Below are 17,378 nucleotides of genomic sequence, written 5' to 3' on the forward strand. Positions count from 1 at the left end.
TACAAGTGTGACAATTCGGACTTTTTCGGCCCCCCAAAGCTATAAGAATGGCCTGGGTGGCAGGTAATAGTCATTTTTAAAGTATACTGCATTAATAATTAGCTGTTTGTTATGGTCATCTCTAAATTAGCCAGACAGCACCACATTGTGGCAGGTTGTCACAAGCGCCAGTGCTGACAATTAAGTGTTGGTGCCGGGCACTGGAAACCACCTGCTCAAATTAAGCACTGGGTAAATGCATTTCTAGGATGGATGGGGTAGGGAACACCTTCAGCATTGTTGGGGAGTAAGGGTTTGTAATATGTAATATGTCAATATTTTAAAATGTAAATATGTCATCCCAGTGTAGGTAGCTCTTTTTTCAAGCGCAGAGATGTGTGTGTGTGTTTGTATATTTTCGATTAGGAAAATAAAATTCTCACGACTTTCCCTAGCTTACTCCTAGAAACCGAGAACGTTTGCAGATGTAAACTGGAAACGAATTTATGAATATCAAACGATAGTTAATCTGCATCTACAACTACAAAGTAGAAAATCTCCAGGCACAGATTGACAACTTTCTGAAAATCTGCCCCACTGTGATTACGAGCCAAGCAGCCTGGGTTCTGTGGTCACCTAGGGCCATTTTATTTGAGTGAGTGATCATGCAAAAATAGGCAAAAGTACTTTTCACCATATTCCCTGTTGCTGTGATAGGATCCAGGCCATATTAGATAAAGATTTTTGCATAGTAACAAATTAGATCATACAGTAAACCGAGTGCAAAAGATAAACTATGTATCTGTTACTTATGCCTATGTTTACACTCATAATAAAAGCGTCGTTAAAGAAATCCTTTAAAAAGGGAGCAAACTAATGAGAACGTAAATAGAATTCAAACACACTTATTTTGTCTCAAAGTTAGTTCTAGTTTTAACATTTGTAAAGTAGAGAAAATGTTTTTTGTTTATAATGCAAGGAAGGCTAAGCTAGTGTGCTTCACCTTTCCCAAGTCATATGTAATGTGATCAGGTTATATTAGGAGGGAAACGTTTTTGTTCTATTAACCTTTGCACAAACATAGATCTATCCCATTGTTACCCACCGGAGTTAAACAGTATTTAATAGTGCCTAAGGTTGTTTTGCAAAGTAGGGAGTCACTGACAAATAGGTCCCATAGACCAGGCGCCACTTGACATTTTGCCTCCTTGTGCCAATGAAATGTCTATGAAAGGTCTCTTGTGTGTTTGCTGCTTACAGAAGGACCTGTTCTCCCACGAAGAAGTACCTGCTGTACAGCAATATCAGGAACTAGTTTTAAATTTACATTTTGCTAGTTTTAAATTTACATTTTGCTGTGGATCTTGACTTTAGTTGTGGTGAGTCTTCCTGCAACCAGACCCATGACTGGTATCCCAAAATGCTTTCCTGAATATATGGGAAAGTTTGTAGCAACAGAAAATAAGAACGTTTAGTAAAAGCTGGGACCTAGGGTATTTTTTGTCTCCGGAGGACTGAGACAAGACTCACGTCAAGACTGTGGCTACTCCCCACTATAATTTAACAATCAGATTTTCTAATAGATGCACATGGGAGAAGATATCATTTTATACCAACCAGTGGCGGCCAGCATGGCTCATTGGCGGGGGGCGGGGGGGGGGGGGATTATTGCGGTAGGGAGTAAGCATAAACAAATTGAAAAAAATAACTTACCTTGCCGTCGGGTCTTGTGTTTCTGCTTCTGCTCTCCCACCTCTGACTTCAGGAAAAGGAAACAGGCAGCCAGGCTCCCTACCCTAAGCCAATCACAATGCTCAATGCAGCGTTGTGATTGGTCTGAGCGCTGTGACACAACTCTCAGCCAGGGGCTGGAATGGTGGGCATGTTCTCCATGCAGGCTGTAATGCAGCCGGCATGGAGAACGGGGAGAGTGCACTTGACTGGTTTGGGCTTCCCGGGAGAGCCGACCAAACAGACATTGCACATTTAGGAGTGGGCAAACCACTCCTTCCCTACCCCAAGAGCAGAGCAGAGCAGCCCCACCCACACGCCCGCAAAGCAGCCAAAACGTAAAATGATAATAACTAAAAGTGATTATAATTTTATGTTTTTCCTTCTCGCACTGCGAGGAAGCAGTGGGGCGACACTCCTCTGCCATAGTGGAGGAGCCACCACTGACACCAAATATCATCAATATACAGATCCAGATAAGATGTTAATAAAGAATTAGGGCCATATGTAGAAAGCCTAATTGCGCTTCCAAATGCTGAAATTCGCAGAATTTCAGCATTTGCGATCGCAATTAGGACAGTATGCTATGTAGCACACAAAAACCCACATGCAAAATAAGTAATTGCAAAATTTGCAATTCCTTATTCTGCTATTGCATTAAAGGAATCGCAAATTGGGATTCCTTAAATGCAATGTAGGAAGCACCCAAGTTGTGCAAATTTTGGCTTAAGGAATTGCAAAATACCACCAACTTCAGGTTGGTGGTATTTTGCGATTTCTTTGAAAAACTGCAGTTTTTGGCATTTTTTAAAGTGCCATGGGGGTCACATACATGCCCTTAGGGCATGTATGTGGGCCACATATGCACACATGTTCATTTCAGGGGTGCAAAAGGGTGTCCAATTGCATTCTCAATTTGCGATTCTCTAATTGAGAATCGCAAATTGAGAATATCTTTCCATTCATTCCTATGGGCCTTCTAGCCCATAGGAATGAATGAGAAGGTATTCCTTATTTGCCTATCTCAATTTGCGAAGCACAAATAAGGAATCAGTAGGATTTGCAAAAAGTTTTGCTAATCCTACCTACATTGCGTTTTACGATTCTCTATTTGCGATTCCCTAAAAATAGCAATTTGAGAATCTCAAAACACAAATTGCCCATAGCAATTAGTTTAAAACGTTTTAAATGTCGACCCAGAACAATGCAAGGCTTCTTGGGTGATCTATACTCAGTGCAATATGGCTTGTGTTCATGCTTAGTTACTGTTCGAACATTTGTTTCCAATACTGTGCTTTTATTATTCAGGAGTACTTTATATGGGACTGTGATAAATTTACATTTACCCGCATCCAATTGCAGTTTTAGTCCCCTGAAATTGGATGCAGATTTTTTTGATAGTAGCATTACATCTGCTATCATACTCATGTTATTTGTGAATCAGCTCTATAGTTTGATAGTTATTTTGTATTTCCTACCAAGAATGATTTTGATTCAGTATAACTGAGTGGAAAGCGTATTGTTTCAATAGTACTCCTGTTACTAGTTAGAACACTTGTTTCAAAAACTCCGAGTCCAACAGACAACGTTTTTGAAGAGTCACACCTTTTTTGATGCAGGACACAACTATTCACAGAAAACACTTTGTGAATTAGTGTAATAAGAATTTTACATAGCAGCAAGTAGTTACAAAATCGATTGGGTTTTCACATGTTTACAGAACTGTCTGTTTTGGGAAATTGAATAGAAGTATTATCCACAACCACCTATACAGAAAGGAGCGGTTATTGCTTCAAAGTTCATTTCCTTCAAGAAAAGTCCATAGGCACTCTTTAACCCTTTCGATGCTCATGACGGAACGGTTCCATCATGAGCATCGGTCGGGCTGTGCTCATGACTGAACCGTTCCCTCATGACCACACCCACTAACATTGGGGCCCAGCACCGGCGGTAAATCGGGGCAGCACGGATGAGGTTAATGAACAACCAATTTGTGTTTTATATCAACAACCTTCCAAGTATTGCACCTAGAAACCATTACAATGGACTCTGCAGGACATCATGCAATCTAAAACTGCCTCTCAAAAGGCTCTAGAGACTAAAATAGACACCCTGATGACAGATCTGGGAATTCTGATGGGATGATCATCACCACTTTGCTGAACGAGTCACCACAACAGAAGGAGACCTAGCAGATTTACTGCCAATGTTGACGTCAGCGACTGAGCGACTTGCCACCCTAGAAGCCAAAGTCGCAAATTGAGGATGGAGGATGCTAAAAATAGATTGTGCCGGAACAATGGCTGTGTGGTGGGCTTGCCAGAGCAAGTAGAAGGAAACAGAATGGTAGAATGTTTAGAACGATGGGTGCGGGAGAAGGCAGCAGTAGAGGGTCTCTCAACATGTTTCGGCCTGGAACAAGCATATAGAGTCCCGGCGAGACCTCCTCTCCCTTGGTCACCCACGACCTTCAGTGGCCCAGTTGTTATATTATAAATATAAAGACCACATACTAAACCAGGCCGGGCGCAAAGGGGACCTCACTGTAGAGGACAGTATAGTCTGGATCTTCTGAGACTTCTCGAGGAAAGTGCAAAGGCAGCGATCATCCTTTCTATAAGCAAAGAAAAAGCTCATACAGCATTGTATACAGTATGCAATGATATTCCTGGCCAAACTAAGAGTGGCAATAGCGGATGGCACGCTGTTCTTCTAGTCGTTACAAAAATATGGAACAGGTTAGACTAGCGCCCACAACCTAAACCTAGCCAAAACACTCACAGTGGGCACCGCCATAGATCTAGATCAAAACGCAGGCCCAGACATCGAAACACAGCTGTCCCTACAATGGAAGAAGTTTGACAGGAACGGCAGTGAGCAATGAAGGTGGGCGCCTCACTGAGGGGCAGCAGTGCAAGTCCCTCGCTAATGGAGGAAGACACAGAGGCATGATACTACGACTGTGATAATGGGTTCACTGTGTCTGGAGACTCAAGCATTGAACTGCCTAAAGTGACAACACGGATTTCAGATGAAATTATATGACGGAGTTTGGATGCTGGTAACATGAAGTTGCTGCATGCAGGACGCAGAATAGAGAAATGGGGAGGAGAGGGGAAAGAATGACTGTTTTCCTCTGAGGGGGGAAAGATACTACTTTTGTAGATGGCTGGGTGGAAGAGCTTGGTCAGGAAGCATGGCCCTGCCTTACCAGCTTGGAGCTGATGCTCCGCAGTGAGCCCGTGCATAAAAGCCGCAGCGGCGCACCGCCGCACTTACAACCCACCAAAAGCGCAATCCCTGAAATCGGAATGTCTGCGGCTCTTGCAGAACCCAACTTCGTCCCCATTAATCACTGCTGAGCTGAGAAACAAGCCGAAATACTCGTGAGCTTAGGCGACCGTAAACCAAAATGGTGCTTGGAGAAGCCTGCTCCCGGAGGTCGTATGATAGGTGCCACGATACCGTTGGATCTAGTTCTGACTATCTACGGAGCCTCCGTTCCGTCCCCAAGGTACAGCACTGCCGATTTATCCCCGTAGTGGGGGAATGACTGCCATCGCCGAGGACCTGCCTGCCTGCAATCATCGGGAAACAATTGCCATTGCGGAAGCTGGCACATTTGTTTGAGTCTGCCCTGGCGGCCACCGCTCCTCATGATCCACAGTGCAGACCCCCTCTGCTGAATGAGAATAACGACGGTAAGAAGCGGAGAAGAAGTGAGTGCTCTGCGTGAGCGGATTGAATGCGCGGCTGATAGCACCCGCCTGAGTCCTTGTGACCACAGCTAGTGGGGAATACATACTGCCACTGCGAGCGGCCTCCCTGCAAGGAAGTGGTTAGCCTGTGGGGCAAGTTCATGTTTAATTGAATCATAGGGGCTTGGGGGCCTAAGATGACAGTGTGGACATCTAGATAAGCCCTGCCTGACTTCAACATGGTGCCCAAGATGAGACATGCCTGACCCTGACTTGGCGCCCACCGTATAGAAGAGGAGCAACATGCAGGAGTGAAGCTACTGTAAGATGGCAGGCAAGCTACATATCCTTTCCTAGCATGACATCCTCATCATCTCCACCCTCCCGTTGCTGGACTCAAGACTTTCGGTCACTTCATGATCTTCATTCTAACCCTGCGGAACCCAAACCACATGGCTGATTCCCAGTGGAGCTGCACCGACAGCTATAGGGGAGATTGGCTCTGCCGCACTGCTATGGCCGTCACCTACCCAGCCGGACATGGAATATATTTCTTGTCGTTTTTTCCTGCTACTGTCTTCCTCCTGTGAACTTCCAGTTCTTTTGGTCTTTTTGGGGATTGACTTTTGTGTTCTCTAGTAACTCCTGTCTCGACTTTGTAATCATTCTGTAATTTATGTGAAAGGTTGTAACTTGCAACTCGCTTTTTCCTAATGTGAAGCGCTCTGATACCTTCGGGTCTAGCCAGCGCTATATAAAACTCATCAAATAAATACCCGTAGACCGAGTTACACGTGGGTTCTCCCGTGAGTGGATGAGTAGTTTGCAAGTTTGGATGGGGGGGTGTTGCCTACTTGTCCTGGGGAATGGGAGTTGGGGCGAATGTTAAATGTTGGTTGTATGGAAAACATGAGTTCTGTCCCCTGAGGTTCAGTCATCATGGCTTATACTAGGAGGCCATTGAAGGGAGGTGGGTTCGCACTCCCAGAGCGGAGTCACATGAGTGATTACAAGGTGTAGAGATGGCTAACCCCAGGACTTATACATTCCTCTCCGGGAATATAAGAAGGATCACACAATCATGAAACGGTGTAAAGTTTTTTCTTACTTAAATAGGAGAGGTATATATATATAGCGCTCTTACAAGAAACGCACCCAACAGCTAAAAAAGAAGCATCGCTACAGAGAAGATGGAGAGGTGAAGCCTACAATACTACTTTCTCAGCTTATGCACAGGGTACACTGATTTGGATCCGGACAAGGGTGCCATTCCAGCACACAGGGCATTTGATAGATCCAGAGGGTAGATGTGTGGCAGTGATGGGCCACCTAAAGGGACCATACAATATCTCCCTGAAAAAAAATCTGCCATCTCCACCTTTAAAAACAACACCAACATGATCATTAAACCAGCGGATAAGGGGGGTGGAATAGTGCTACAAAATATTGAAAACTACAAAGACGAGCTACTACGCCAAATCTCAAATACCGATCATTATTGTAGACTCCCCTGTAATCCCACCAAAGGCATACAGACATTGATTAAACAACTCACCACGGATGCCCTCGAGAATGGCTATCTGAGTAAGCACAGATTTAATTTTCTGAACATCACCAACCCAAGAACTCCAGTCATTTATACCCTCCCCAAGATTCATAAAAGACTGGACAATCCCCCAGGTAGACCGATTGCGTCTGGTTGTGGCTCTGTTTTAGAGCCTTTAGGACACTATGTCAATTTTTTCTTAAACAATTTTGTTCCTAAAACCACATGCTTTATCGGAGACAGCATGCATATGATCAACCTGATTGAGAACCACCCCTTCAATCACAAAAATGAGTCTCTATGTACCCTGGACGTAGAGTCTCTCTATACAAATATACCCCAGAGAGGCTCGCTTCTAGTTGAGGAGACCATACTAAACACTAGACCACGACCGCACATAGTACCCACTCTATTTATAGTACAACTCCTTGAGATCTGCCTCACCCAGAACTTCCTTATGTTTGACATCCAGTATTACCAACAGGTCCGTGGCACTTCCATGGGTGCAATTTTCGCACCAACTCTAGCGATCCTGTACACGGATTGGTAAATTTTACTACTACTAAATGCCTTCTGTGAATACCAAAAGTAGTACGTTTAACCACAAGTAGTAAGTTTAACCAAAGGTAGTAAGTGCATTCTGTGAATACCAAAAGTAGTAAGTTTAGGATTTTGTCTCAGATTAGTTCTGTGAATTGGGCCCAGCGTGTCCAGGTGTGTGTCTGTTTTGTCATCCGCACTTGTGCGAGTATGCCGCCTACCCATATAAAATCAGAAGGTTACGCAAAAGTGACCATCTGCAGACATTACTTATCATTCAACTCCAAGGCATAAACATACCACTCAAGTCACGTGTCAGCCTCGTTGGCTTTGTCTCTCCCTTCCAAAACAGAAAATGAGAATCTTATTTACCTCTTCCATGCTCATGACGAGCTCAGCTCGTCATGAGGCATGGTGCTCGTGTGCTCATGACGAGCTCAGCTCGTCATGAGCCGTGCAACGCTCGCACGTGGGGCTAATTCCCCCGCTGTGGAGAACGTTCTGAAAAACGGGCGCGGTCATGACGAGCTCAGCTCATCATGAGCACAGCGCCACCGTGCTGTGTGACGCGCTGAGCTCGTCATGAGCTCCGGGGTGTTGTGCTCGCCCCCGCCCCCCAGCACAGCAGGGGAATTACCCCAGCTGCGAAGGGGTTAAATTCTTTATTTGTACATTTAGCATTTTCAATTCTGTCTGAATAGTACCTTTTTTTTCGTTTTTTGATTGATGACTTGTATATCCCATTAAGTTTGCATAGGTGAAGTTTGCCTTAATTGTTGTTTTATTTGAGTCAAGTGCGTTGCAGCTTTCTAATTTGTTGTTTTATCTTTTTTAGCTCTGTATTTTTTCATGATGCTTGTTTTCTTTTGGCCTGTTTCTTTGTTCTTAGTAGTATTAGTATATATAAAACTTCCTGTAGCCACTCATAACGTTTTTGAATGGAATTTATTGAGTCTAGATCTGTGTTGGATGTTAGTTGTGTTTCTAAATATTAAAATTTGAGTTTGTTCAAAAGTTGATAGGTGAATGCATGTAAGGTATTCTTAGGTGTGTTGATTTGTTGTGTTTTATGTTGGAACGCTACAAAATTGTGGTCTGCTATGTGACTGGAGTAATCCTTTAAAAGGTAAATAGTTCTGGATTTGCAAAAATGATATCTAGATGTGCCCAGTGATGTGTGGGGATTTATGTATGATCTGATGTAGGTTCAGAATGACTAGGCCAATGATGATAGTTATTGGATGGGACATATTAAGTTTGTCAAAACAAATGTTTATGTCACCAAGAATCTATAGGTTGGAGTGTAGTGTTATAATATAAGGTTTTAAACTGTGTCTAGAAATGTGTCTGGGAATTTTGTATTCTTAGGTGGGGGTCTATAAAAGAGGAGAGGTTACCAGAGGAAGTTGGTGTAGGGTTGCATCTGGTGATGAGGGCCTCACCACCCTATATGGAAATATTGTCAGCTTTGGTGAGGTTTATTGTTTGCTAGTATATAACTGGTATTACACCTCCTCTTTTGCCTATATGATGTTGTGTGATAGTGTGATACCCTGAAGGAATGGCTTCATGCAACACTGGAGCCAAGTCATCTCCCAACCATGATTCAAATATGAAGTTAGGTTCTGTGCCATTGAGTCGATCATAGATGTGATCTTGTTGTTAGAAAGTGATGGAGCATTTATTAATAGGCCATTTAGAGATTGTGTTTTGGTGGTGGTGTGACTTTGTTTTGTAGAAGTGTGAGCAGTATTTTTTAAAGTTGTGGCAGGCATGTCATTAATGCTGGTGTTAACTGTATGAGGATGGCAATTGTGTTGTTTTTCTATAGACTACTCCTCATCCATCAGGCTTAGAGGGAATGTTGTTGGGCCTGCACGTGTAGGTGGTGGACATTGTGGTTAAGACTTAAGAGTGAGTTGGTGAGCTGTGTTATTTTTGTAGAGTAGCCTTGTTGCGTAAAAGTCATAGAGATGCGAAGATGTCGACAGTGGCATGGCCCTTAGTCTGACCCTATTTAACATTTATGTGGCCCCCCTTGCGAGGTTAGTAAAATCACTGGGGATGGAAGTGGTGTCATACGCCGATGACACACAAATCACTGGCCCACACGGTTTCCACCTCCGCCACCAACTTTAGGATCTGCATGCAAACAGTCTCGGACTGGATGCTCCAGAATTCCCTGAAGTTGAATGGCGACAAAACTGAGATTCTGGTCTTTGGTAAAGACCAGGATGTCTAGTCTAGTGAGTGGTGGCCGTCAGTGCTGGGAACCTGTCCATCGCCCTCCCAGTCAGCTAGAAACCTAGGCGTAATTTTTGACACCTCTCTGTCCATGACTCTACAGGTCAATCGAACAGTGGCCACCTGTTAGGGGGTCATAAAAATTCTTAAGAGAATACTTCACTATCTCTCCCCTTCAGCACGCAAGCAGATGGTGGTGGCATTGGTGGGTTCCAGGTTGGACTACTGCAATGCACTTTATGCAGACTCCTACAAGGGACTCATTCAGCGACTTCAGGTTGTGCAGAACGCGGCTGCTCGTTTTGTTCTCGCACTTCCCAATGCATCCTCCGCAACAATGGCCAGAAAGAGTCTCCATTGGCTCTTTCAAGATTGTATGCTTAGCATACAGAGCTCTTGCAGACGGGCCACTGGATCCTCTAGGTGCCCTTCTAACTCGCTACTTGCCCTGTAGACCTCTCAGATCCTCGGAGAAGAATTTGCTGGTGGTTCCTCGTGCTAGAAGGGTACGCTGGGGTAATAGGGCATTCTCCATTGTAGCCCCTAGACTGTGGAATTCTCTTTCCCAGGAGATTAAGACCCAACCCTCTCTGTCCCTTTTTAAAAAAGCGCTGAAAACCTGGTGTTTTATCAAGGCCTACCCACACTAAGAGTATATTTTAATAGCTAGTTTTCATTTGGTTAGGCGCCTTGACGCCCATTGGGCTTAGTGGCGCTATAGAAATTTATTTTCATTCACTCATTCATTTCATGTTGTTTATTTTGTCTGCGTCTGTTTAGGGTGGACGGTACATGGTTTACAGGAGGTAGTTGAGCATGTGGGTCATGTTTTAAGGCTTTAATTTGTGCAGTGGATGAGAGGCGGTGAATTAGAGTTGTTGGGTTGGTATATTTTTAGTAGGTGTTGGCGAAGAGAGAACATTTAGGAGTAAAGGTGGTTTAGGATGTGTATTAATTGTACAGTCAGGAGGGTGGTAGTGGGTGTATGTTTCTAATTTGTGACTGAATTTATTATGACATTGTGTGTGAGAACATTTGATGTGAAGGTATGTGTGTTATGTTTTGTTTTTGTAGAGTAGTGAGAGGACATATTGATATAGTGGTTTTCTGAGAAGGATTTGTATGTACAGTACCACTGGTGAGTGGAAGTTTTGTTTTCATAAATAGTGTATGTGGTGTGTGAGCGGGGATGGACAGGAGTTATGAGCATTTGTGTTTGATTTGATAGTTGGACGATGCCATATCTGTGGTGGAGTGAAGTTTAAGAATTCTTTGGTTGTGTAATTTTGGTTAAAAAAAGGAGGCGGGTTAAGGTGGATGATATAATGGAGGGCTGAGGATAGGTTTGGGGTGACAGAAAGGGGTCTGTTAGGAGCAAGTATATAGAAGAGCTGGTGATTTGTATGAACAGGGAGTGTGTGTCTGGATGGATTAAAGTTATGTATTATGTGGCTTTGTGTTGCGTTAGTGATGTGTGGATGTGTTGGTGGTATTGGAGAGATTTGTGTTTTGTGTGAGACTGACGGTGCCATTGTGTGGTAGCAGGGGTAGAAGGGTGTGTATGTGTGGTAGATGGGGTTTTGTAGTGGTTGTTGGAACATTGAAATGTTGTTAGATTTTTTTTCTGTTTCTGCCTAGCTGGATTCGTTCGGAGAAGGTCACGATGTACCCTTTGGATTTCTCGAGCCAGGTCTACATCTTCGGCACCTTTTAGGACAGTTCCCTTCAACAACGAGATCACATACCCTTTTAAGTCTGCCCCTTCCAGGGCTTCAGGGACGTTCAGCAGTTTTAGATTGTTCCATCGAGAGTGGTTTTCTAAGCGTTCAATATCTTCTTTTAACTCTCGATTCTGTGCGCTCAATTTTGCTACTTCCACTTCCGTAGAACGCAGCAAATCCCTTATCACCAGAATTTCCATTTCCATAACTTCTGTTCTCAGAGTAACATCGTCCAATCTCTTAGCTAGTGCTTCGCATGAGGTCTGAATTGCCGCCTGGTTTGCTTCAGATGTTGAGAAACTACTAGCCATCTCTGCCTGATTGTTCTCCGAGACAGTAAATCTGTTAGTTATTTCCTCCTTCATGGTCAGGAGAATATCTGCTAATGTAGATGAAGTCACATCCAAATTACTAACATCTGATTTGCTGGTACTTGCTGGAATTGTTAATGGAGGTACACTAGAGGTGATATCACTGTTTACTACTCCCCCTGATGTTTCTCCTGAAACTCCTTGCTTTTCCTGCTCTCCTGCAGGTAATCGGGGCGTGGCACATTCTTCGGGAATTCTAGTTACCAAAGCTGAATATTTATTTGACAAACTTACATCCGGATGTATCATCATAGGGGCTTCTTTACCCTCCAAATCACTAGAGGTTTTGTTTGCTGCTCCACTCACAGATTTCATTTTATTTCCTGAGCTAATATCAGAAAAGGAGAGTTTCCCTTGCTCTGCTTTAGTTTGTTTAGGTGTAGGGATTAAAGGAGATTTTAGAGGTTTTGGGGGTGCTGAAGCAGTACTGGTAGCCATGACCTTGTAATATGTTTTCAGCGAAGGCGTAACTTTTATCTGGGGCGGTGTACCCTTCTTGGCCTTCGCCCTCCTTCTACTAACACCAGTGTCACTTTTTTGTGCTCTTACCTCAAAGTCCTCTACACCCTCGTCAGATTTACAGGCTTTATTTTTGTCCTGTTTATTACTCGATCTGACCTCAGAGATGGGGGGATGATATGCGAGGGGGATACCCAGGTTTTTCCTGCAGGGGGTCTAATACCAACCTGGCTCTGAGCGCGTATCTGTTAATTTTAATACTCTGTATCTGAGCTGGAACCTTATTTTGCGGTGTTCCCTCAACTGATTTCGTGGTCTCCTGTGCAACAGTTCCAGCATCCTTGCAAGTATCACCATCCATCCATCTGCCAGTACCCCCGGGAACGCCTTCCCCTCTTTGTAATTCAGAAAAACTCTCTGTACTGAAGGAGTTTCTGCAAATACTTTTTAAGATGTATTTTCGAAAATGACAGCTTCCTACCTGTTCAGCGGCACCCACCCTGATATCTCCTCTCAGTCCCACAGCTCTCTCTTTTACTACAATTACCTTACTCACACCACCTCCTTTGCTGTCTGTGCCTCTGTCTCCCACACCCGAAACCCGGAACAGGAACAGAAGCAGAGCCGAGTCGCGTTTTCTCCGTGCTCGAGCAGCCTCCGCCCACCGTGCACTCCAGCCGCGTCCACATCCGGAGCTGAGCCTCTCAGCCATCTGAGTCCCTTCACAAAGGAGTACGTTTTTTACACTTTTTAGATTCATACTGAGTGGAGAGGAACATTAACTGCAGATTATTATGTCAGGAAACATGCGTATGCCTTATGCTCTAATGCATCACCCGAGGAGCCGAGCCGAGCCGCTGCCGTTTAGCTAGCGGCCGCCATGTTCCTTCTGTCAATACGTTGCATGCTGACAACCAGGGTTTTTTTTGTAGTAAATTAATTGAGTGCATTTGCTGTGAGTGTGTTATTATGTTTGACGGATTTGATGAGTTAAGATGGTGGCGGATTAATGGAAAAAAAGGAAGCATTTCAGGCCCTAGGCCTGAACAGACCAAACAGGCAATTGCCCTTGTTCTCTCCGCCCTTAGCCTTGATACCAGGGCTGAGATGCCCTGAGCCATAACATTAAATAGCCCTAGGTCAGATGCCCTTTGGCCAATAGGAACCCTAACCAGTCAGAACTCTAGCCTTAAGCCCTAGGACCAATGGGAGACCTTGTACTTTCAACCAATTATAGCACTAGCAACCAATCAAAGCTACACCCTAAGTCCAATAGAAACCCTAGCCCTAGAAACCAATGATAACACATATACAACAACCAGTAAGAAACCTATATAAGGGGCATGTCACCTGGTAGACAGGGTAGCTTGCAAAAAGGGGGAGGGGAGTGGATTTCCTTCTACAGACCTTAGCACAGTATAGGGAAAAACTAGGAGCACAGGCAGGAAAAAACGTCAGTTTTAAAAGTACAAAATGCACCGAAACTAAGAGGTAAATGTAAACAGTCACAGGTAGAGAAAAAAACTGTTTTAAAGTTTCAAGAATACACAACACAAGTCTGTGTTCTTACCACCTTCTTTTTCTGTTGCTCACTGGGTAGTTTAGGGCACAGAGAAGCTGGGGTTACAAAATGGAGGTGGCTGTCTTAGGATTCCCTCCACAAAGCTTAAGGGCCTGTGCAGATGTGAGAGGGTGTTTCAAGGTTGCTTGGGAGCTAGAGGGCCAATCAGTAAAACACAGGCTGGTGGACACGGGGGCAGCGGGCTGAGAGCTGCTCATGAAGTCAGAATCCCCTTGGATTCAAACAGGCTCAATTCACACTTTGTAGTTTCTGCTTAACCCCGCAGGTGAGGCCCAAATCTAAAGCCACTAAAAATGCTGCTATTTGCACACCTAAACCAATCACTTTTTCTAGCCAAAGACGTGTGCTACCTACACTTTACAAACACAGTTTAAACTATAAAGCAGATTAAACAGTCTCTTAAACACACTCTGGTTAGGCTCTGAGGTGTATTTTGACTTCTTTACTTTGGGCCTGTACGAGAAAAAGGAAGAGGGGGATGGCTTGTATCTAAGGGCCATGGAAAAGTTATCCACTACTGCATCTTAGAGAGTGACTCACATAAGGTTGAGGTTAAACGGGCACCTATATTATATTATTATCCTTTTATTTTATTTTATTTTTACTCTTATACAAGGGACATATAGTATTTAATGGACATGAAATTGTTATTTTGTATTTATTCTGTGCTCTTATGATCTTTTTTAAACTGATTGAATAAAGAAATGAATGAATGAAGGACTTCTTTACTTTGTAAAAAAGGGTGAAAGGTGGATTGCTTTCTTCAGGCCTTAGCACAATATAGGGGAAAACTAGAAGAGAAATGTAAACAGTCAATGGGCAGAAAAAAACAGCAGTTTTAAAAGTACAAAAGGTACAGAAACCAAAAGGTAAATTTAAACAGTCACAGGTAGAGGGAAAAAGTAGTTTAAAAGTTTCAGGAATACACAGCACAAAGTCTGTGTTCTTACCATTACCCTTGTCTTTTGCTCACTGGGCTGTTTGGGGCACAGGGAAGCTGGGCCTACAAAATGTATTTGGTCCTTTCAATGTATGTCATGCCATTTTCAACATTTGTCATTTTCACTTAAACTCATGTGAACTATCTTCCATTGTAGGTCACATGATTTTCAAAATGGGCCATGTTCATTTTAACATGTGTGAATATTCATTCTATTGCAAGTGATATTTATGTATGAATGTGGGCCATATTAATTTCAGTGTGTACTCCTTTCAGCTTGTGCCATGTTCATTTCAACACATTATATTTTTATCAGTGCTTGTGAGATTATTTTCATTGTGAATTTAATTATTTACAGTGTAGTTAATACATACCCTAAGCTAAGCAATGCAATGTGAGTAACATTTATTGGATATTGATATTCGTTTTGGTGAATGTAATGTGCATTTTCATAATATTTTAAATGTCTTTTTCTGTCTGTATTTCATTTAATGTTTTGTGAAATCTCATGTGTCGTATTTGGAAAGCTGTGAGCTTGACATTAATGAGCCTATTCACACGTGTATTTATTACTCATGTATAATTACTACTACACATAGGTGTAACTCTACACATCTTTTCTATTCACTATTGAGGACTGTAGATGTAGACTTATATGTTTCATCCACTCGGGTAATGGGGTGGTGCTTTCTATTGAAGGATTTACTTGTGTACGACATCTCCTTGTTGAAAAGTATATGGACAATTATTAAACATTCCCTAATTTATAATATAAATATTGTTGAATTGAAATATTTATTTTTAACCTAGAACTAATAAAATAAAATATTACAGCACAATAACTCATCAGATTAAATGTGTATAAAATAATTACATACATTAATTTCAAAATATTGTTTACAATGATAATTTATAATTTACTTAACTTAAATTAGTTCCTATTTGGTGTTATTTTAATTCCTTGACTCCTTGTTTTCTAGTAGAGTGTGCTGCAGTACCTATGAATGGCCATTTATAGTGTTTGACTTACTCCAAGGCTGGGCTGGAGTGCATTACAGGTGTTTTGACACCTTTAGGGATGTAGTATGTTTTGTATTAGAATGTCAATCCCTACACCCCTCTTTAAAATTCCTCCCATTTAATAGAAAGTACTACAATTTTTCTGGCCAATCCATCCTGCTGCCCTCGACATTTACTAAATCGTTTGCCTTTACCACAGAAACTTTCCGCCTGACTGTGACACGCATTTACTTGCAAAGACAATGGAAATGGGAAGTCTGTATCGAGAGAGAGCACTGCCAGGTAAGAAGAGACATCACCTAATGATACATTGCTTGACTTCACAGGAGATGGCCTATGTCCTCTAACTGACAATGAAGGGGCAACGCCTTACACAATTCTGGAAAAGGCTATTATTATACAGGATAAGACATAATGCTGAAAGAGAAACACATTTTGTGATACTGTTGGAAAGAAACATTTCTAACACTTTATTGATACATACATGATTCAGTAAGGAAAACAACTCTTTTCCTTTTGCATGCTTTGGGAATGGAGCCATATCAGTATGTGTATGCATGTAAAAGAGCAGAGTGTAATATGTTATTTATTACCATTGTTGAGTATGGGGTGGGACATGACTCATGAGAGGGGAAGTCTTGTGTGAGACAGGATGACCATCCCCTTCCACAGCAACAGTATTAACACCTTGGCTGCTAAGCAGATTTCCCTCCTGTGCTGAAATTTTCAGAATCCCCTTTTGCATGACGAGCTGAGCTCGTCATGAGCATCGAAGGGGTTAAATAGCATATGACATCCTGAACAACTGCATGTATGGTTAATACCATGGTGTTTTTCACATGTATTTCTTTTAAAGCAAGGTATTTAACTAAAACCTGGATGTAAGGGGTTACATTTGTTCAATAAGATAAATCATACTGAAGAGCCCCCCGACTCTTAGCAGAGCTATTTCTGTGTAAAGTGATTGTACCATGTAATCTGTGATCATACCTTAGTGTTATTCGCATGCCACTTTTAACTGTACTGTGGTACAAATGTTAAAATACACTTGTATCTATACATTTACAGTTTCCCTTATTAACATGGAATAATGGGCCACGTTTATTTGCATTGCCCTGGCATAAATAGTATATATACAGATTTTCACAATGAAAAATGCTATTTTTAAGCATTGTTGGGTGTGGGCAGATGAAATTACTCAATGGCAAAGGTTTAGGTACCCATAGTGCAGTGGGTGCAGTTGCACCAGGGCCATAGATTTGAGTGGCCCACTACTCCCAAATCATAGGTGTATTTTTTTTACTTGCAAACAAGTTGAAGAGGGGCCCAAATTTTGCTTGCATCAGTGCCCAAGACATAGTTCCCGGGCTACTGCTCAGGGCGGCAAAGACTGAAGTGGTTCATGATTCCCTTGCCCCTCCCTGATCAACTGTAATAGAAATCATATAACGCCTTGCAAATTAATGTACATAGTCTATGCTATAGCATGTTTTCATGAGTATTTGTTTTACAAATTGTATTTTCCCAAAGCCAGGCTGCAAGGGGTT

At 42.6% G+C, this 17,378-nt stretch overlaps 1 protein-coding gene across 3 annotated transcripts in view; it reads left to right on the plus strand.

The window, feature by feature from the left end:
- LOC147692527 (SPARC-related modular calcium-binding protein 1-like) overlaps positions 1 to 17,378 on the plus strand; it is a 404,947-nt gene that overhangs the window by 371,200 nt on the left and 16,369 nt on the right. For all 3 annotated transcript variants that reach the window (XM_086938744.1, XM_086938743.1, XM_086938745.1), the window contains one exon: positions 16,031 to 16,113. In XM_086938744.1, coding sequence (XP_086794870.1) covers positions 16,031 to 16,113 — 83 coding nt within the window. The remainder of the gene's footprint in view (positions 1 to 16,030; positions 16,114 to 17,378) is intronic.

The sequence above is a fragment of the Lissotriton vulgaris genome, chromosome 9 (assembly GCF_964263255.1).
Source record: "Lissotriton vulgaris chromosome 9, aLisVul1.2, whole genome shotgun sequence".
Taxonomy (NCBI): Eukaryota; Metazoa; Chordata; class Amphibia; order Caudata; family Salamandridae; genus Lissotriton; species Lissotriton vulgaris.